Source organism: Anopheles nili, chromosome 2, assembly GCF_943737925.1.
Source record: "Anopheles nili chromosome 2, idAnoNiliSN_F5_01, whole genome shotgun sequence".
Lineage (NCBI taxonomy): Eukaryota > Metazoa > Arthropoda > Insecta > Diptera > Culicidae > Anopheles > Anopheles nili.
In genome coordinates, this window is record NC_071291.1 from 19,027,914 (window position 1) to 19,051,329 (window position 23,416).

Below are 23,416 nucleotides of genomic sequence, written 5' to 3' on the forward strand. Positions count from 1 at the left end.
GACTCGTATGCCTCCGGATTTTCACTCAATTTCGAAGAAAAAGATGGCAGCGTAGCGCCGTTGTGCATCACACCCCGTGTGATAATTAACGCGTCGCTATATCGTTACACCACACAAAATATGCACACTCACCCGTGAAACGCCTGAACTTGCGAATTTTAAAGCCCACCGGCGGGCTTTAATTGGGCAGCACGGAAACCTGCTGATTAAAGATTCACATGCGTGGTGTGTCATTCGCAACGCACCAAAGGTGTCCTCCCTCGACGGGGACAAACAACAAAACACACACACACACACACACGAGACAACAATCACCTGCCGAAACAATGCCGTCCCCCTCGATCGATGCCACCGTCGTGGCCGTCCTGAGGGGATATTCGCGTTTACACGCAACCACCGTTTCGCGTGAAGCGCGTCTTTACGCAAACCCGCACCTACTAGCACACGTGGGCACCCGTTGAACGTTCACGCGCGCACACCTTCGGAGCACAATCAAGCGCAGCTTTCCTAACGCCACTTGCAGCGAATTGTTTCATCCATCGCACGGTTCCGATGGCACAGTTCCGGTTCTCTCGGGGCCGGCCAAGATCCTTCGCCACGGGTCCGATGGGTGGGTACTGAAATTTTCCCGCGTTTGTTCGAGCGAACGCGCGCCAACACACACACACACGCACACCTGATCGGTGCCAGTGGAAATTCGTGACTGTGGGCGACCACTTCATCAGCTGGCGTACGGAGCGAGCCCGTTCGAGTTCGGGTTGGAAAAGTCGGAAAATGTTGACGAACGGCGCACGAGTGTGGCACCGTTCGGGAAAACTCGTGCACGGGTTTTCCCTCCACCCACCAACCCTCGTTGCGGGATCCAGCTGTTCCGTCCGGTTTCGGTCGCGATGCGGGCGTGTTTGTTTTGACATTTTCCCACTCTCGGGTTCTCGCGCCCGGTGCGTTGGTGTGCGAAATGCCGTTTTCCGGTCCACCGGTGGGACGGTGTGGTGTGGGATCGATGTGGAAAATGCTCACCAAAAAAAAAAAAACCGATGCCAAATAAATATCGCTCCGATAGCTCGCGCGTCGGTTTCGCGGCCGTCTTGGCACACCACTCCGGTTTATTTCGGACTTTGATGGACACGTTTCTTTGGCGCTAGGCACCTTTAGCGGGTAATGTCAGCTCGACTCGGGAGTCGACGAAAACGACTTGACAACGCTAGCAGGCCATGAAGAAAGGAAGGAAAAAAGCACTCCCTTTCGTTCTACCGGCTACCAGCAGAGCCTACTTGACGGTTTTGAAAACGAGCATTACTTTTAGTTGCTTCTTTCCAAAGCGCCAAATTGCCGAACCGGTCGAAAACGTGGTTCCGTTACAACATGCGGCACTGCGAAGGATCGCATGCGCCTGGCGCTGCGTTTTGTAACGGCGTGTTTCGCCGGAATTCGCAGGTTCTCTGTCAGCTCGGAGACTCGCCAGCGGAAAGGTTCGGCCCACGGTTTGAGTCGCGGAAGCAAAACTCCACACACGTACACGCGCACAAGGCCACTACTGCTGCGCCGGTGGTTTTCCCGTCACTTTGGGGTGAGATTTTCTTTCCATTCCGGCCACCTATCAGGCGATCGCTTACGCAAATAAACGCACTCCGGTGAGATTCCGCAGCGCAGTTTTGTTTACAGTAAAGCAGTCTCTTTATTTCGTTTTGTAAGTCTACACCCCGGCCAGGGAACAGGAAACGGGTGGGTGGGAGTGCGGGGGAATGGTCACAGATCGTGCAGAATGGGGAAAACGCGGTGCTGCAGCTCTTCCAGGATGCGCCAGCGCACGCTGACAACGATGACTAGACGGACACGGTGGGCTTAAGAGAGCTCGTGCAGGACACAGCATCAGCGTATCTCGTTGGCCCAGTACTCCTTCACCATGTCGGCTGCCTTTTCGCCGATCATAAAAACCACCGCGTTCGTGTGAGATGCCGGGATCGTGGGCATGATCGACGCGTCAACGACACGCAACCCACCAACACCGTACACCTGCAGCTGCGCGTTCACGACCGCTTCCGGATCACTCGCGGGTCCCATTTTGCACGTGCCGCACTGAAAGCAATCTCACCGTTAGTGGGGCTTTTGTTGGGTGATCTTCAAACCCCAAAAAAAAAAAAAAGAATGCCTCACCTGATGCTGCAGTGTGCTGCCGATGCGCCTGATCGCACACTCCCAGTACTCGTCGGACCGGAAACGATGCTGCTCACACCCGAAGAACGGCGTACCGTGGAGACGCGCTCCAACGCTCCGGAAGCTGGCCGATTCGACCAAAGCCACCGTCAGCTTGACGCCTTCGCGCAACACCACCAGATCGTCGTAGTCGGCAAAGAAGTTACCCTCCATCCGGGGCCAGTGGAACGGGTTGGCGCTTTTCAACCGGATTCGGCCGCGTCCTTTCGGACGCATCAGCACCGGTGACACAGCAAACGCGTGGCGACCCAGGATCGCGCCATACGTGCGATGGTAGAACTCGTCCGTGATGCCGATCGTCGCACGCAGCGATCCCGACTCATCGTTGTTGTACGCACCCGTACCCATCACGAGCTCGATGTCCGGATAGTCGGCCGCTAGGAACCAGAAGAGGTAACGGTTAGTAAGAACGGGAGTAGCGTAGTTGCGCCGCCCAACCTTGGCGTGAGGGACTTACGCGTGAAGCTGATGTTCGTTTTGACGAAAGCGACACCCTCGGCTCCACCTGGCACGGTGAAAGGACCTCGGCCCTTCAACAGGTACTCGAAGATGTACCGCGGCGAGCGCATGTCCCGTTCACGGATCGTCACCGGTTGGTTGACGGGGAACACGAGCCCGGGCAGGTTTAGGTGATCCTGCAGGTTATATCCCACCCGAAGGTCCTGCACCACCGGGATGCCCATCTCCTGCAGGTGTTCACGTGGCCCAACCCCGGACAGCATCAGAAGTTGGGGTGAAGCGATTGCACCGGCTGCAAGGATCACTTCCTTGCGGGCACGCACCACGTATCGCCGTTTGTGCTTCAGAAACTCGACACCGTACGCGCGTTTCGTGACCGGATCGATGAGTACGCGCGTGACACGCGAGTGCATCGAGATGTGCAGGTTGGGTCGGCGTGCTGCCGGCACTAGGTACGCCTTCGAGGCGCTGCATCGCCGTCCATTACGCATCGTTGCCTGTGCCTTGCCGAATCCAAGCTGGATCTCACCGTTCGGGTCCGTCTCGAGGTAGCCCAGCTCGCGACCGGCGTTGATGAACCGTTGCAACAGCGGCGTCTCGAATGAGGACTCCTCCACGTCCACGGGTCCTGTGGTCGCGTGGTACGGCGAACCACGCAGCTCCGGTATCTGGACGCGCTCGGACTTTTTGAAGTATCGCAGCACCTCCCGGTAGCTCCATCCCGGGTTGCCAGCCGCTTCCCAACCGTCATAGTCCCGCCGGTGACCGCGCGTGTAGATTAGGAAATTAATCAGGCTGGTTCCACCGAGGCCGCGCCCTTTCGGCCAGTTACAGACACCGCCCTTCAGGCCGAGACAGGCGCCCGGCATCGGGTCCGCTTTGTAGCCCCAGTTGTACCCTGCAACGGCACGGAAAAAAAATGGAACGACGGAATGAAAATCGCACCGATTGAGCACCGAAGGGTTGGTTGGCGCGAAGTGAAGAGAAAACGCTCGTGGCGGAACACTACAAATGTTTGCGAGAGCGCACGCGCATCGAACACGCAAGATGACGCGTACCGCGCGCATCGGTGCATTGTGCCGCACGCGAGGATGGGAAAAGCGCGAGATGCGTTGCTGGAAAACCGCACCCCACGGGGCGCAAGGTGATGTAAGAGAGTTTATTTTTAGACACCTCACGCCACACCTAGCCATCGCTAGAACAGAGTCGTAGCGAAAGCATTTATATACGAGTTTGAGCGCAAGCACACTCGGGTAGTCTGCTATTCTTAGGGTTCAAAGGGGGGAGTTACCTTTAACAACTCACAAACATATAGCGGTACATTCTCGTATTAACTATATATCCCTGTTATACTCGTATGACAGTCAAATGGCCCCTCTCAACCGGGGTTCAAACAAACAAACTCTACAAAACGATAAAATCAATCGAGCTCTCAAACATACGATTTCTCTCTCCCTTCATTTCCGGATGTCTGTCCAACAAACATACATTCGTTGTTAGTTGTTGGTGAAGAGAAGAAAGTAGCGTTTGGTGTGATCAAAAAGATGAAAAACCAAGCCAGCTGAATAATTTCAAGTAAATAGTTCGTTGGAAAATGAAAATCAATTATTACCAAAAGAATAGATTCGACTACCTTTTTGCCATGCCAAAATAACAACAATTTCCCACAAACATCATACACGCATCTTTAATACGCACGAGAAAGAAATGCGTGTGCTATTTTTAGATTTCACATAGCGATCGCTAAAACCAGCACGCACATGTTGCCACATATATCCTCCAAATCAGTCACAAATGTCCGGCAGTCTGATTACTCTCATGGTTTAATGGCGTGAAGTTACCTTTAACAATTTCAATATTAACATTGCGGTATTTGATTCCTCTGTACCGATGTTTAATTGGCAATGATATGAGAAATACGACGTATATGAAGAAAGGCAAAAGATTCGTTCGGAGCTTTTATCAACAAAGCACCTCCGGAGTGTGAGTTCGCGAGTCCTCACTCACGGACACTCGACCTTGTGAACCGAACGGACCTGGTGAAAAAGTGTTCACTCTGTGAGCCACATAGAATTGGTGAGATTTATAAATAATGAAGTCAAAAGTCCAATTAATGACCAGAGAGAGTAGATTCGACTGCTTTTTTTGCTACTCGAAAGCAAAATCGACTGCCTTTTTTGCTACTCAGAAAACAAAACGGGTTTTAACAAAACGGGATAACTTATCAAAGATGAGCTGAACTTATTGCGCATGCTTTGGTACTTTTTCTGGGTATATTATTCCTTATTTTATGTATCACATGCTGCCTTCACAAACATCCCGATGATGACGATCAAATTTAGTTTATACTTTTATATTTATATTGATAAACAGTAACATGAGCCGAAATAGCATCAGTTAAGGATTGGACAAGTAAAGTCAAGCACTCATATTGTTGACAGCGTAAAATTATAATTACGATTTAAAGCATTACGATGTTTCAGGATAAACATATTATTTATTTCGATGTAAAGTTTGTATCCTCAGCACCTTTTGTCGTGACTGTAGCGCGTATATGAATATGGTGAAATGAAATATTCACCTGGAAGATCAAACTGGCTCTCTCCATTTTGTTTACTCTCTCAGCTTTCTTACAAGGATGCTCATGTGGTATGAAATGGAGAGAATGAGGCATTAAGCGTCGAGCATAACACTGCTGGGAACTGAAGAAGCATAATTCGTATTACATCTTTGTGCTATTTTTAGAATCCTGTTAGCGATCGCTAAAACTCGCACGATCATTCCGCAACATATATGCTGTGTTGCAGTTGACAACCCTCGGTAGTCTGGTTACTCTCATGGTTCAAAGGCTTGAAGTTACCTTTAACAACTTGCATAAAATTTCGGAATATCCGTGCTCTGTTCCGATGAAAGGCTGCAATGCTTTCAAGCAAACCCCGAGTGAATCCTCATGGAAGAAGTGCTCTTGTGTGAGCCACATAGAATTGGTGAGATTTCTAAACAATGAATTCAAAAGTCCAATTAATGACTAAGAGAGTAGATTCGACTGCTTTTTGTTGCTTTGCTACTCAGAAAACAAAACGGGTTTTAACAATGTTTTGCGTTTAGAATAACTTCTCAAGATAAGTTGAACTTATTGCGACTCCTTTGGTTTTGGTTTTTATGTTGCCTTCGCAAATATCGTCATATTGTTATTATTTATTTAGGGACGGCCAAGCCGTATTTAGAATATCCTGATAATGACAAGTAAACTTAGTTTATATTTATATATTTATATTGAAAAACAGTAATATGAGCCGAAATAGCATCAGTTAAGGATTGGACAAGTAAAGTCAAGCGCTCATATTGTTGACAGCGTAAAATTATAATTACGATTTAAAGCATTACGATGTTTCAGGATAAACATATTATTTATTTCAATGTAAAGTTTGTATCCTCAGCACCTTTTGTCGTGACTGTAGCGCGTATATGAATATGGTGAAATGAAATATTCACCTGGAAGATCAAACTGGCTCTCTCCATTTTGTTTACTCTCTCAGCTTTCTTACAAGGATGCTCATGTGGTATGAAATGGAGAGAATGAGGCATTAAGCGTCGAGCATAACACTGCTGGGAACTGAAGAAGCATAATTCGTATTACATCTTTGTGCTATTTTTAGAATCCTGTTAGCGATCGCTAAAACTCGCACGATCATTCCGCAACATATATGCTGTGTTGCAGTTGACAACCCTCGGTAGTCTGGTTACTCTCATGGTTCAAAGGCTTGAAGTTACCTTTAACAACTTGCATAAAATTTCGGAATATCCGTGCTCTGTTCCGATGAAAGGCTGCAATGCTTTCAAGCAAACCCCGAGTGAATCCTCATGGAAGAAGTGCTCTTGTGTGAGCCACATAGAATTGGTGAGATTTCTAAACAATGAATTCAAAAGTCCAATTAATGACTAAGAGAGTAGATTCGACTGCTTTTTGTTGCTTTGCTACTCAGAAAACAAAACGGGTTTTAACAATGTTTTGCGTTTAGAATAACTTCTCAAGATAAGTTGAACTTATTGCGACTCCTTTGGTTTTGGTTTTTATGTTGCCTTCGCAAATATCGTCATATTGTTATTATTTATTTAGGGACGGCCAAGCCGTATTTAGAATATCCTGATAATGACAAGTAAACTTAGTTTATATTTATATATTTATATTGAAAAACAGTAATATGAGCCGAAATAGCATCAGTTAAGGATTGGACAAGTAAAGTCAAGCGCTCATATTGTTGACAGCGTAAAATTATAATTACGATTTAAAGCATTACGATGTTTCAGGATAAACATATTATTTATTTCAATGTAAAGTTTGTATCCTCAGCACCTTTTGTCGTGACTGTAGCGCGTATATGAATATGGTGAAATGAAATATTCACCTGGAAGATCAAACTGGCTCTCTCCATTTTGTTTACTCTCTCAGCTTTCTTACAAGGATGCTCATGTGGTATGAAATGGAGAGAATGAGGCATTAAGCGTCGAGCATAACACTGCTGGGAACTGAAGAAGCATAATTCGTATTACATCTTTGTGCTATTTTTAGAATCCTGTTAGCGATCGCTAAAACTCGCACGATCATTCCGCAACATATATGCTGTGTTGCAGTTGACAACCCTCGGTAGTCTGGTTACTCTCATGGTTCAAAGGCTTGAAGTTACCTTTAACAACTTGCATAAAATTTCGGAATATCCGTGCTCTGTTCCGATGAAAGGCTGCAATGCTTTCAAGCAAACCCCGAGTGAATCCTCATGGAAGAAGTGCTCTTGTGTGAGCCACATAGAATTGGTGAGATTTCTAAACAATGAATTCAAAAGTCCAATTAATGACTAAGAGAGTAGATTCGACTGCTTTTTGTTGCTTTGCTACTCAGAAAACAAAACGGGTTTTAACAATGTTTTGCGTTTAGAATAACTTCTCAAGATAAGTTGAACTTATTGCGACTCCTTTGGTTTTGGTTTTTATGTTGCCTTCGCAAATATCGTCATATTGTTATTATTTATTTAGGGACGGCCAAGCCGTATTTAGAATATCCTGATAATGACAAGTAAACTTAGTTTATATTTATATATTTATATTGAAAAACAGTAATATGAGCCGAAATAGCATCAGTTAAGGATTGGACAAGTAAAGTCAAGCGCTCATATTGTTGACAGCGTAAAATTATAATTACGATTTAAAGCATTACGATGTTTCAGGATAAACATATTATTTATTTCAATGTAAAGTTTGTATCCTCAGCACCTTTTGTCGTGACTGTAGCGCGTATATGAATATGGTGAAATGAAATTTTCACCTGGAAGATCAAACTGGCTCTCTCCATTTTGTTTACTCTCTCAGCTTTCTTACAAGGATGCTCATGTGGTATGAAATGGAGAGAATGAGGCATTAAGCGTCGAGCATAACACTGCTGGGAACTGAAGAAGCATAATTCGTATTACATCTTTGTGCTATTTTTAGAATCCTGTTAGCGATCGCTAAAACTCGCACGATCATTCCGCAACATATATGCTGTGTTGCAGTTGACAACCCTCGGTAGTCTGGTTACTCTCATGGTTCAAAGGCTTGAAGTTACCTTTAACAACTTGCATAAAATTTCGGAATATCCGTGCTCTGTTCCGATGAAAGGCTGCAATGCTTTCAAGCAAACCCCGAGTGAATCCTCATGGAAGAAGTGCTCTTGTGTGAGCCACATAGAATTGGTGAGATTTCTAAACAATGAATTCAAAAGTCCAATTAATGACTAAGAGAGTAGATTCGACTGCTTTTTGTTGCTTTGCTACTCAGAAAACAAAACGGGTTTTAACAATGTTTTGCGTTTAGAATAACTTCTCAAGATAAGTTGAACTTATTGCGACTCCTTTGGTTTTGGTTTTTATGTTGCCTTCGCAAATATCGTCATATTGTTATTATTTATTTAGGGACGGCCAAGCCGTATTTAGAATATCCTGATAATGACAAGTAAACTTAGTTTATATTTATATATTTATATTGAAAAACAGTAATATGAGCCGAAATAGCATCAGTTAAGGATTGGACAAGTAAAGTCAAGCGCTCATATTGTTGACAGCGTAAAATTATAATTACGATTTAAAGCATTACGATGTTTCAGGATAAACATATTATTTATTTCAATGTAAAGTTTGTATCCTCAGCACCTTTTGTCGTGACTGTAGCGCGTATATGAATATGGTGAAATGAAATATTCACCTGGAAGATCAAACTGGCTCTCTCCATTTTGTTTACTCTCTCAGCTTTCTTACAAGGATGCTCATGTGGTATGAAATGGAGAGAATGAGGCATTAAGCGTCGAGCATAACACTGCTGGGAACTGAAGAAGCATAATTCGTATTACATCTTTGTGCTATTTTTAGAATCCTGTTAGCGATCGCTAAAACTCGCACGATCATTCCGCAACATATATGCTGTGTTGCAGTTGACAACCCTCGGTAGTCTGGTTACTCTCATGGTTCAAAGGCTTGAAGTTACCTTTAACAACTTGCATAAAATTTCGGAATATCCGTGCTCTGTTCCGATGAAAGGCTGCAATGCTTTCAAGCAAACCCCGAGTGAATCCTCATGGAAGAAGTGCTCTTGTGTGAGCCACATAGAATTGGTGAGATTTCTAAACAATGAATTCAAAAGTCCAATTAATGACTAAGAGAGTAGATTCGACTGCTTTTTGTTGCTTTGCTACTCAGAAAACAAAACGGGTTTTAACAATGTTTTGCGTTTAGAATAACTTCTCAAGATAAGTTGAACTTATTGCGACTCCTTTGGTTTTGGTTTTTATGTTGCCTTCGCAAATATCGTCATATTGTTATTATTTATTTAGGGACGGCCAAGCCGTATTTAGAATATCCTGATAATGACAAGTAAACTTAGTTTATATTTATATATTTATATTGAAAAACAGTAATATGAGCCGAAATAGCATCAGTTAAGGATTGGACAAGTAAAGTCAAGCGCTCATATTGTTGACAGCGTAAAATTATAATTACGATTTAAAGCATTACGATGTTTCAGGATAAACATATTATTTATTTCAATGTAAAGTTTGTATCCTCAGCACCTTTTGTCGTGACTGTAGCGCGTATATGAATATGGTGAAATGAAATATTCACCTGGAAGATCAAACTGGCTCTCTCCATTTTGTTTACTCTCTCAGCTTTCTTACAAGGATGCTCATGTGGTATGAAATGGAGAGAATGAGGCATTAAGCGTCGAGCATAACACTGCTGGGAACTGAAGAAGCATAATTCGTATTACATCTTTGTGCTATTTTTAGAATCCTGTTAGCGATCGCTAAAACTCGCACGATCATTCCGCAACATATATGCTGTGTTGCAGTTGACAACCCTCGGTAGTCTGGTTACTCTCATGGTTCAAAGGCTTGAAGTTACCTTTAACAACTTGCATAAAATTTCGGAATATCCGTGCTCTGTTCCGATGAAAGGCTGCAATGCTTTCAAGCAAACCCCGAGTGAATCCTCATGGAAGAAGTGCTCTTGTGTGAGCCACATAGAATTGGTGAGATTTCTAAACAATGAATTCAAAAGTCCAATTAATGACTAAGAGAGTAGATTCGACTGCTTTTTGTTGCTTTGCTACTCAGAAAACAAAACGGGTTTTAACAATGTTTTGCGTTTAGAATAACTTCTCAAGATAAGTTGAACTTATTGCGACTCCTTTGGTTTTGGTTTTTATGTTGCCTTCGCAAATATCGTCATATTGTTATTATTTATTTAGGGACGGCCAAGCCGTATTTAGAATATCCTGATAATGACAAGTAAACTTAGTTTATATTTATATATTTATATTGAAAAACAGTAATATGAGCCGAAATAGCATCAGTTAAGGATTGGACAAGTAAAGTCAAGCGCTCATATTGTTGACAGCGTAAAATTATAATTACGATTTAAAGCATTACGATGTTTCAGGATAAACATATTATTTATTTCAATGTAAAGTTTGTATCCTCAGCACCTTTTGTCGTGACTGTAGCGCGTATATGAATATGGTGAAATGAAATATTCACCTGGAAGATCAAACTGGCTCTCTCCATTTTATTTACTCTCTCAGCTTTCTTACAAGGATGCTCATGTGGTATGAAATGGAGAGAATGAGGCATTAAGCGTCGAGCATAACACTGCTGGGAACTGAAGAAGCATAATTCGTATTACATCTTTGTGCTATTTTTAGAATCCTGTTAGCGATCGCTAAAACTCGCACGATCATTCCGCAACATATATGCTGTGTTGCATTTGACAACCCTTGGTAGTCTGCTTACTCTCATGGTTCAAAGGCTTGAAGTTACCTTTAACAACTTCCATAGAAAATCGGAATATAGTCGCTCTGATCCCAAATAAAGGCACAACGCTTACAAGCAAAACCCCCGAGTGAATCCTCACGGATAAATATTCATGGAAGAAAGTGCTCTTTTGTGTGAGCCACATAAGATTGGTGAGAAATCTAAACAATGAATTCAAAAGTCCAATTAATGACCAAGAGAGTAGATTTGACTGCTTTTTGCTGCTACCTTAGCAAACAAAACGGGTTTTAACAATGTTTTGCACATTAGATAACTTCTCAAGATGAGTTGAACTTATTGCGCATGCTTTGGTAATCTTACTTGGTTTATGTACTACAGGTCTCATGCTACCTTCACAAACATCCTGAAAATGACAAATAAATTTAGTTTATAATTTTATATTCATGTTGATAACCCCTTCACAGTTTTGCCCCAGCAGTGCTCGGGCAGTTTTGATTTTCCTTTATTCTCTTCATTTGCCTTGTGCGCTGTTATTTCATCACTTTTTATGAGCATGTATAGTTTCTCCATGTACATATGTAGATTTTTTTTACTTTTGTGGTTAAATCTCAATAATTTTATTAATTAACATAATTTTTTATTGAGGGAAATGCCCAGCAGCCATAATTTATGTGGAATTATAGAATTAGAATGAATGAATTATGCATTTATGAACTAGAAATTTAGTTTTGAGAAAAATACGGCCAGGTCGTAAGTAAAATAAAAACAAATTAAACTTTTTGACTTGATTGACGATAGTGCTAAGTTCGTTGTTCGTGCAGAAGCAAGTGCGGTAAAAAGCTACGCAAAGAAAATAGATATTACTATGAAACTTTGAATAGAATTCTTTGCTCCTGGCAAAAGAAAAGTACGACGAAAATTAAATAATCTTATACTTGAAAAACATGAAATTCGGTGATATTGAAAACTACTAAGTAATTTTTAGGAATTTCTCGGAAACACTGAGCCAATTATCATTTTTTAGCGTGAAATATAAAAAAAGCAAAATATGCTTTTAATTTTTTAAATTACAGAGCTCGTTTTTTGCCAAAACACAAATAAAAACGGGAGACAATTTTTTGATCTTATTTTTCAAAATCAAATGACTGTGAAGGGGATAAATAGTAACATAAGCCGAAACAGCATCAGTCAAGGATTGGACAAGTAAGGTCAAGCTAACATATTGTTTACAGCGTAAATTTATAATTTACAATTAGGATTGAGAGCATTACGATATTTCAGAATAAAAATGTTATTCATTTGAATGTAGTTTGTATCCTCAGCTTATTTTGTTGTGCGTATAAAACGCCATGGTGCAGACCAAAAAAATGAAATATTCGCCTGGAAGATCGAACTGGCTCTCTCCATTTTGTTTACTCTCTCAATTACAAGGATCTCTCTCTTACAAGGATGTTCATGTGGCATGAAATGGAGAGAATGAGGCATTAAGCGTCGAGCATAACACTGCTGGGAACAGAAGAAGCATAATTCGCGTCGTATCTCTGTGCTATTTTTAGATCCTTGTTAACGATCGCTAGAACCCGCACGATCATGCCGCAACATATATGCTGTGTTGCAGTTGACAACCCTCGGTAGTCTGCTTACTCTCATGGTTCAAAGGCGTGAAGTTACCTTTAACAATTTCAGCATAATCAAGGGATATGATTTCGCTCTATTCCTAAATAAGGAAGTGCTCTTTAGCACATTTCCACATAAGGGTAGTGTCCTTGCGGCGTTACCCCACCCACCATATGGTGATAATAAAACAGTGCTCCACTCCTGTGTTGAGCCGCATAGAATTGGTGAGATTTCTAAACAATGAAGTTAAAAGTCCAATTAATAACCGGGAGAGTAGATTCGACTGCTTTTTGTGTTACTATTCAGAAAACAGTACATTCGACTGCTTTTTGTTACTCAGAAAACAAAACGGGTTTTAACAATGTTTTGCGCATAGAATAACTTCTCAAGATGAGTTGAACTTATTGTGTGTGACTCCTTTGGTTTTGGTTTTTATGTTGCCTTCGCAAATATCGTCATATTGTTATTATTTATTTAGGGACAGCCAAGCCGTATTTAGAATATCCTGATAATGACAAGTAAACTTAGTTTATATTTATATTTTTATTGATAAACAGTAACATGAGCCGAAATAGCATCAGTTGAGGATTGGACAAGTAAAGTCAAGCGCTCATATTGTTTACAGCGTAAAATTATAATTACGATTTAAAGCATTACGATGTTTCAGGATAAACATTTTATTTATTTCGATGTAAAGTTTGTATCCTCAGCACCTTTTGTCGTGACTGTAGTGCGTGTAAAACGTCATGGTGATGCCAAAAAATTTAATATTCGCTTGGAAGATCAAACTGGCTCTCTCCATTTTGTTTACTCTCTCAGTTTTCTCCCAAGGATGCTCATGTGGCATGAAATGGAGAGAATGAGGCATTAAGCGTCGAGCATAACACTGCTGGAAACTGAAGAAGCATAATGCGTGTCGTATCTCTGTGCTATTTTTAGATCCTTGTTGACGATCGCTAGAACCTGCACGATCATGCCGCAACATATATGCTGTATTGCAATTGATGACCCTCGGTAGTCTGCTTACTCTCATGGTTCAAAGGCGTGAAGTTACCTTTAACAATTTCAACCTACTCCCGGAATATAGTGAGGTGGCTGTATTTCCGTAAAACAGAAATTCTCTATGCTCCTTAGCATATGATAATAATATCAGTATGTGTCCTCACGGACCATCGATGAAGTGCTCTAGTGTTGAGCCACATAGAATTGGTGAGAACTCTTTAACAATGAATTCAAAAGTCCAATTAATAACCGGGAGAGTAGATTCGACTGCTTTTTGTTACTACTCAGAAAACAAAACGGGTTTTAACAATATTTTGCGCATAGAATAACTTCTCAAGATGAGCTGAATTTATTGTGTATCCTTCGGTAGTCTTCCTGGGTCTTCCTTTCTTCGGTAGTAAAGTCAAGCTCTCATATTGTTTACAGCGTAAATTTATAATTTTGATTTAAAACATTCAGATATTTCAGGATAAAAATGTTATTCGTTTGAATGTAAAGTTAGAACACCTTTTGTCGTAGCTTTATAGCGCACAAAACGCCATGGTGCAGACAAAAAAATGAAATATTCGCCTGAAAGATCACAATGTCTCTCTCTCTCTTGTTGTTGCGAATGCAACGTCTTTTTTTAAATGAATTGAAGGAGTTTTTTTAACTTCTGAAAGGGGAGTTTTAAAATTACTACCTTTATTCTGGATGATTGTCGATTGTTTGTTAGCTCTCTCGTTTTCGTTGCAAGGACGCTCATGCGGTATGAATTGGAGCGAATGAAACGCGTAACACTGCTGGGAACTGAAGAAGCATAATGCGTGTCGTATCTCTGTGCTATTTTTAGAATCCTGTTAGCGATCGCTAAAACTCGCACGATCATTCCGCAACATATATGCTGTGTTGCAGTTGACAACCCTCGGTAGTCTGCTTACTCTCATGGTTCAAAGGCGTGAAATTACCTTCAACAATTTCAACCCACTCTCAGAATATAGTAGTGGAATCTGAATTTCCGTAACAGAATTTCTCAATTCTCCATAGCGATTCGATATTAAAAATCAGTATGTGTCCTCACGGACCATCGGTGAAAAGTGCTCTTGTGTGAGTCACTTAAAATTGGTGAGAATTCTAAACAATGAAATCAAAAGTCCAATTCATGACCAAGAGAGTAGATTCGACTGCTTTTTTACTACTTACTCGGTGAAAAACGAAATATACGCAATTAAGTGTTCTTTTACTCTTTAGTTGGATAATATAAATGGTGACAAGATGGATGACAGTCCTTTACGGCATGGGGTGGTAAGCGAATCATAGTCCTTAAACAGGAGTAGCTTAGTCTACTTTTTGTTGTTGATGCTTTTGTTTTACTGCTATTGTTTGTTTTTATGTCTATCGAAGCTATATGTCCCGATTGATGGGTTAATGATCTCACACAAAGCTTATCGAACGATGGTCGTCTTACCAGTGATGGTGGTCAAACCCGCTGTCAGCGGCACCTCGGTAAGCATGTTGCCTTCTTTGCCAGCCTCGAGCAACAGCACGCTCCAGTCGCGCACTTCCGACAGCCGATTAGCCATGACGGACCCACCGGAACCGGCACCGATGATGACGAAGTCGTACTCCTTCCGATAGACGGTTGTATCCGGGATACGGGGCGTGCCATTGTTGAACAGGACGCCCGTCTCATCGAACAGTGTCTGGAAGAAGGTGCTGTCGCCGCCGTAAACCCCTAGCATCAGCTGTATCAAGGCTGCCAGCAGCAATACCTATGAAGGGAGAAAATGGTGTGTTCCTAATGAGTTTAGAGAAGGATCGGTTCGATTGTCTCTCATGTGTTTGTGTGATGTTCCAAAGTGATGCCGATCAACGGCTCCGTTTGGCGCCACTTCCGGCAATAACGAGCACTAAAGAGGCGCCTGTGTTCGAGCTAGCGTGATGCATGGAACCGGCCTTTCGACCGCGAGAATCTGTAATGAGGGTTTTCACCGTCACACATCCGCTCGCCCGTCTGTGATCAACGGAAGCAACGGATCTCGCTCGGAAATTTACATCCAAATCGACCTGATCGAACGCATCACATCCGACAAACACGCCTGAATGCAACCAACGTGGCCTTGCGCTTGACCACCGGTTTTGAGGGCACCAACAAGAGCTACACACCACGATAACGATTTTTCAAACGGCTTCGTGACGCGTGCCGTAACATTTTTGAAAACCGTACCAAGGTTGCCGCGCACCACGTTTATCTAAGATCGAGCCGAAGAGAGGCGGATGCCACGCGAAAGCGCCCTTTAGGTTCGGTGATCACAACCATTGGGTGGGGGTTCAGTATTGGATTGTCGCGATCGGACTATGAGTTTACGAGCAACCATTCGTTGCACTTTGTTGTCTAGTTTGGACCCACTCAATCAGTGAAAAGGGGAAAAAAACATAATTTCCTTAAATTCCTTGCGCAGCAGGCCATGAAGTGGCTTATAATTGAATTTATTGTTTAATTTAATTCGTTGCTGTTTTTTTTGCAAAAAAAAACTACCTCTAATTTATTAAATCGGTATTCCTCGCGAACAACTCTGCCCCAGCTTACCGAAACGAGATTGCTTATTCGCTTGTGCAGAGATTGATGACAACGCAGTACAGCTACGAAACGGGTTAATCCGTCTACGGAACCAATCGAGCAACAACTCCCTCGGTGGTTTGTTAAAAAAATCCATCAATCACCATTGCGTTGCACCGACGTACCCGTTTGTGAAAATTGACGGGTGCCAATTGACGGCCTTCCCGAGGATTGTCAAATTCGAGTAGTCCTCGTCAGTCCCCTGAACGTCCGTGAATAAACGGACAAGCTCACCTTGCCTACAGTACCCAATCTCTAACCACGCGGCCCACAAACAGTCGGTTAGTCGGGGTCTGCATTTACTTCCAACACCTCCGCCCAGCTGTCGTTGATTTATGCGTTCGTAATTGGACACCCCAATGCGTCGATGACACATTTTATTTGGAGTCTCCGAAACAGCGGCTCTTAGAGTAATGATAGTAGCTCTCTCTCTCTCTCTCTCTCTCTCTCTCTCTCTCTCTCTCTCTCTCTCTCTAGGCTTCTGGCGATCAACGCAGCTATACACTAAACAGCCAGCAAAACCCACAATTAGCCCGTTACTTAAATTTGAGCCAACACGCGCCCTGTGAGAGGAAGCAAAAAAAAGCCCATTCATCATCCTGCCGTGGGGTTTTAATTGATCGGTTATCGGGCAAATTTGCTTACCGGCGCTAATTGGTTGGCCCAACACACGCGGCCCGGTTACGGTAACACGGCCACACCTTGAGACCGCCACCAGCCGGGTTGAGCCCGAAGAGGCTACTGAACCATTAACGCGCGCGTTTGACAGCTGTGACCTTGACCGTCAGAAGCCGGTCGGTGTTACGCCACGATGACGTGGCACATCGCGTGTCCGCCGTGGCCCCACGCAACCCCAAAAGGGCACCAAAACCAACCTTCAGCTGGAGTAGTCCTTTTTGGGACGGGGGTTTTGGTTTTAAAGAAAACACTCGGTAGGAGAACCCTAACTACCCAAACGCGTGTGAATCGGGCTATTAGCGCTATCGGTTGCGACATTCGGCGACAATCAGCGTGGCGCAGTTGATTTTAATACGCTTATGCTTACATAAAAGCACGCCACAAATCTCGCGCACGAGCCTGGCGGTTGCGCTTGGATAACGCGGATCAGAATCCGAACCACGCGCACGCGCGCACACACACACACACACCTTGCGTCACCACGCTAATAACCCCCAATAATCTTAGGGCGCCAGGACCTGCCTTTCCCGGGTGATGGCGTCATAATCATAACGCGTCACCTATGCAAAATCGGTCGCATAAATTACACCGCCCTTTGCCGAGACGCGGCCTGCTAATTGCGGCGCGATCCGTGGAAAATTATCGTTCCCAATGGGGGGGGGACCACGTGTGTCACCCTAGCGATGCGTTCGCCATCGCACGGGCCACCATCTCCAGACCCTAGGCGGGGTCATTTCCTTTTTGGCCGCACGCGCGGTTTCCGACCGTCAGAAGCGTTACAACACGGACTGGGCGCGGTTTGACGTCGGATATTCGCGAACCGCAGGTGACTAGAACTAATCTAGAGGCACCTCTCTAGTGTGCGGTTGCCAAGGGTTACCGCTTGAAGTTCGTCTAAAACCCCCAAACCTGCTTTTATCGAGGGGCTGTTTTATGTTGTTAATGACCCGCAAAGACTCGAGAAAACCAAATTCCATTTACGTCAAAACGGCTCCCTGACGTCGCATCCTTTCCATTTCGTGATAAGATCGAATCCGCTAATCCTTTGAGTCGTTGGCACCGGCGGGTGCCTCGCGAGTTGGCAACAGTTCTAAATTGCGTCAATGAGTCCCAAAATTCCCATCCAGTGCCCTCCCACGGGATCCGATTGACGCAAGCCCGAAATCGGGCGTTAGTTAAAACGTTAAGAAAAACCTGTTTTACGCTAGTCCTCATTTATCAAAGTTCCCCATTTCATCCAAGATTCTCCCGGTCGAAATACCCGGGGGGGGATTTTTCTCGTTCGCGTTCTGATGTCGCTGTGAATTGATGCAAATTGAACTTGGCAGGTTTGGTGGACTTCTTTGGGAATTTGGGAAAAACCACCAAATCTTGTAGCTCCCGAATGCATCACAACGGCTGTCCCTTTGCAGATGGCGAACAATAAAGCGACCGATTCCTCAATTCCTAAACAACTCCGCTCATTTCCACGTCACGCTGATGCAATTGGCCGTGCGTGCTTTTAGCAGCTTTTTTAAAAGTGTGCCACAACAAGCCCACACCAGTAAGCTAAACATCCTGCCTCGTTACGGTGAGGTGCGAAATCACAATGCGTATTATAAAGAAAGCGCCTAAATGGGTTGCCAATCCGAACGTCCGATGGCGCACGGAATTCTGGGTGCCCTTGAATCAACGCGCTCGAGCGATTCACCATCTGCCGGGATGAAATCATCCCCCCGGCGGTTATCGAAAGTAAGCCTTACCACAGAGACTGCCCTCTGGGCGAAAGCCGTTCACAAAATTCACCACGTGACGCACTTCTTGATGGGCGCTCCATTACGTAACATGCGCATGAAATTGATGTTTGAAATTTCGCTCAATTCACGTGCGGGATATATGTTTCTGCTCAAAGTTGCAGGCCAGAAAAAAACAAGCTCCAAGGCACGATCGGTGATAATCTTAAGCCTCTAGCGTTGCCGTTGCCCTTCAAACGCTCCATAAAACAGACCACGCGTCCTAGTTTTTCTTCTTCTTTTTTTTGTTCGTTCATTCCTCAGCCGATCGAATGCATGGCGCATTCTACCGTGCCGGCGTTCTGAAGATTAGAGGGCCGTTCCGTCACCGGTTTCGATCGGACCATTTTGACCTTCCCCTTGGCGTTTGTCACGTAGGGCTCCCGCTCGGGGCACGGTTGCCCTTCGATCGAAACTGGCCGGCTGTTGTTGTCACCAGGCGGCACTGACGAAGATGCCTACTACAGCTAATCGAAGCTCATTTGTCACTTATTTGCAGTACGCAACGGGCGACAAGAACGAGCCTCGCGGAAGCCTGCAGGCTAAAACGCTAATCTAAAACCTGTTTGCGTGGGGCCTCAGAAAATGGCTCCCCTTATACTGTGAATGCACAAACGAATGCGCTGAAGCTTTGAGTGTCCGTTGGCGAGAGCAAACCACTCGAATGCCACCTTCGATCGACGAAACTCGACGCTTGGACTTGCATACTTATGGCTTGATGTTCGTCGGTTATTTTTTGTTTTTATTTGTTTGGTTTCATTCGTGCAACAGCATTCCATTTCGATGCAATTTTTATGCAAAACCATCGGCCATCTGACGCTATCAGACCTTGGGCGGGTTTGGATGATTAATTCGCTTCTCGCACATCGGATGAAACGTCCACGGCTAGTCTACGACCGTCCAACCGTCCCAAAGGCCACCAAAGGTCGCCCACGGTAGTAGGTCCGAGGGTTTGACCCGCTTAGACCCGTGGCGCGCCACAATAAATCACGCCTTGAATGTCGATTTGCGACGTTGATTGTGTCTTAACGCACGGCTCGAACGCATCCGATTTCACGACGTAGGGCTTCACGGTGTGGCGGTCGAATTTTGTCACCTGACGCACTTTGGAGGTTCCGAACGGCACACGCACCAAACCGCCCTTATCCGGCCACAGTGACATGGTCGAAACTAGTTCAACGTCGATCAAAAACCGTACCACCAGGCGGTAAGTCGAGAACTCAAGGTGAACACGTCCTCCGGCCACCGGGTGGGGTGTTTTTCCCTGGTGCCGGAGAATAAGGGGAACCGGTTGCAACACGGGAACGAAGCTGGACATTCGGAGGCCAGTTTCATGAGATTCCGCGACGATGAAACAGGCTCAAGGTAGGGTGGTCCAGCTGCACCGTGCTGGATGCTGTTTGCACATTTTCGCTGCAAATGCACCGAATTCCTCGCCAAAGGGTAAAGGTGCTCCAGACGTTCTTATTTCCTCTAACAGCCCTGATGCTCGCACAAAGCGATGTGGTGGCCTTGAAACCGGGATGACGCGAGTATTACCGTTCGACGCGTTTTTTTCTCCACTTTCGATCTCGTTAGCGAAACGCAACGGACCACCTGGGGCTTGGGGTGGTGGATTATATGCAAATGTGACTGTGACAGCGCGAATTAAAACTGTTTGCACACCGGTGCGTGTATGCCGCGGGTTGGTCGAAAATTTTCAGACCCCATTCACTCGGAAGAAAGTCAACAAGTCGCGCAAGTGGTCGGTGATTGGCGATTGTTTCTCTTTTTTCATTTTTCAACCCCTCCCGAGGACTGTTTGTTTGCTTGTGTGGTCGCAAATTTGAACAACCGTCCATTCCGGTATGACCTTCAAATTGGGACCGCAAAATTGGCACAAAACAAGCGCACAAGAGTTTCCGGTAATTCGGGTAGTTTTGTGCGTCTGCCTGGTAAATCGATCGTCCTTGCTACGACCGTTGCTAATGGCAACAGCGCTCGCAGCGGATCACGGTTTAATTAGAACCCATGTGCTCTGTTCGCTTGTGCAATGCTGAAAGCTCCAATTAATGATCACGCATCGCATAAAAGAACAAGCGTATTACTTTCATACTGTAAATGTCCGATCCGGAAACCGTAACTGCAAACAAAGCCCCTGTCACCTGTTTGGGACGATCGTTCAAGCGTGGCGTTTTTTTTTCTGTTGCTGTTTGTACAAACGCTTCGACTGTATCTATTTCGAGGATCACTTTCAATTAACTTCTTCAACGCTACGAAGGCGAGATGCGCCGAGGGCAGGTCATTGTTGATCCAAATCACTTCTCGTCCCTCGGAGCATATATGAATATGCACGACCGTAGCGGCCCGTGTATTGTCACGATTCTGTGGCTATTTGCTCGAGGCTGCCCGCTTCATATACAGCCACTCGATTCAAGCATCAACCCTAGTGGCTCTTCTCTCACGTTGGGCTCTGGTAATGAAATTTATTGGGCAAGAGTAGGCCGCTTATCTCGCTTCACGCATGCTGCCCCTTCTAGCATAAATATCTTCAAATTACTTCGGCATCGGTCACAATGCCGGCCACATTCATTCATTCGATTGTTGGGCGGCAGCATACTTTTCGTTCATTCCCGGTAAGTCCAGCTTTCCGGGAGTCCGTGGCCGAGGATGTGACCGATGGTGCAATTTTTGTCACCACGTTCGAAACTGCAAACCATAACCCAAGGTCGGGTCCCACAGGGCGTCGGTTTTCCACACGGGGGTCATTGACGACCCCGTTGTCAAACGAGGCCGGTTGTGGTGACGCTTTCCAGATGTTTTCGTCGACTTCGGAGGCTTCGGCGGCAAAGGTAAACACAGTCATATATTCATTACGCACCGGACGGGGAATGGTTGGGCCCCGTGGAAGGAGAATGATTTGCATAGCCTTTGGGTGAAACACGCGAGACAAAATGCGACGACCTCCACTGGCTGGCGATGGCGCATTTGACGGATGGCCAACATTGCACACACGCAGACGGAAAGATGAATCGGCGTTTTGGCACAGTTTGAACGCCTGAGTCGCGTCAGCCGACATACCCGAGTTGCGAATTCACATTCATCGAGGCACGAAATAAATCAATGGAAACTCGCGATTAGCGACAAATAAGTTGACAAACTCACCCTGCTGAGAGGGGACGATTGCGAACGGATCTTACGTTTCGGTTCGGTTCCTTAGCGACCCACCAGGAGACGAACTGCTGATCCGAGATGTGTCGGTAAAATTAGCACTCGATTAGCACGTTGACGAAACCTTGAACTTGGCGCAATCTTGCAAGAATTTACGCCGTACGTGCATCACTTCTCCAGCGCTCTCGTAACCGTTCCTAGAACGTTTATTACCCGACTGGAACTGGGCGTTGCTGCGGTTATCGCAAAACAAACGCCTAGTGCTGTACGTGCGTGCGGATTTCAAATCAGCAAATGCGAAACTCTACATGCCGTTTGAAACTGCAATCAATCACTCGTACCTTGTAGCTCGTCTCAAAAGCGTTTCGCAGACGGACAACTCAACTCCAATGTCATAATTGGGCGTATCAAACGAACGATTAAAAACGGTACCGTACGATTTGCGCCATCCTAATATGCTCGAGGGCACCGCAATCCTTTGGTGCGAGTTTTAGATCGGTTTCGTGCGAAGTTCCACCACACCCTAGCCCTATGTCAAGGCAATGTTCTACAGTTTACGCATGACAGCGCACTGCAAAGGCGTGTTTGCACGCCAACGAGGAATCACTGGCACCTAGCTCGCTAGCGTGATGGTACGCAAATAAAGGCATTTGTTCTGGAAACGTGCCAATGTGTGTTGTGCATTTTGCTGGTTTCAACTCGACACCAGATTGATTTGTGTTTTTTTTAAGGAAGTGATAACGTAACAAGTTGTTTCTTCATTTTAAAATTGAAAACCCATTGAATCGTTCCCCCAACTGAAAAATGTCGTACCATATTTGCGGCATACTTTCCCGACATTTGTTTTTGTTGAAAGCTTCTCTCGAAGTCTTAGGTGTTAAGGCAATTCACTTGATATTCTAATCGAATCAATTATTCTTTTCCACAGCACTACAACGTCGTTCACTTTCACCGTTCCTAATTGACTCGAAATATGTGGCCAACCATTTCACATCATGCACTTCCCACGGCAACCACACAAATGGAGCGAAAAACAACTTGTCACGTTTTTCCACTCGGAATTTCACTTGTTCACTGCCAGGATCACGCACAAAAGTGGATGACTTTTCTGATGGTTCATTCAACGGGACTTCGGTTGATGAATTCCTCACTCCTTGCTGCTAAGATTGATCCCCACAAATCACTTCCTTAGGCTACACTTGGACCGTATAATCAATCCGCTCTCGGGAGTGAAATCAAATCTTGATCCGTTCACGGCGCGTCGCTATCAGTAAATGAGGCCCTCCGATTTAAAAATACCACAACGCACCTAGCCCACGTGCGAACTCGAACGTGGACGGTGCAACATTTTCCGCCAACGATCGTCGCTCGCGATCGGTCGCGATCGATGGAGGCGCTACATGGGGATCAGGGCAACTCAACGCTTCCCCCCACTGAACCGGTTCAAGAGCTGGTGATCGACCACTGATGCGTGCTGAGAGCCAATTGATGCTCTAAAAGATGTTAAAATAAACACAAATTTAATAGTCAAAGTCAAAGGCTATCCCAATGCTTAATGAACTTCTAAGAGATTTTATTGAAACGTGTTTTTGGAAGCTAAAAAAGATGAGCTTTTCGACCGAT

The 23,416-nt window shown here is 44.8% G+C and overlaps 1 protein-coding gene across 1 annotated transcript; it reads right to left on the reverse strand.

The window, feature by feature from the left end:
- Window positions 1-1,705: 1,705 nt before the first annotated feature.
- On the reverse strand, window positions 1,706-22,685 carry LOC128720344 (glucose dehydrogenase [FAD, quinone]). The gene is made up of 5 exons (XM_053814046.1): window positions 22,607-22,685; window positions 15,042-15,345; window positions 2,675-3,574; window positions 2,158-2,594; window positions 1,706-2,079 (listed from the first exon to the last, which is right to left on the reverse strand). The coding sequence occupies exons 1-5, from the start codon at window positions 22,631-22,633 to the stop codon at window positions 1,873-1,875; spliced, it is 1,875 nt and encodes a 624-aa protein (XP_053670021.1). The 5' UTR covers window positions 22,634-22,685; the 3' UTR covers window positions 1,706-1,872.
- Between the last annotated feature and the right edge of the window lie 731 nt (window positions 22,686-23,416).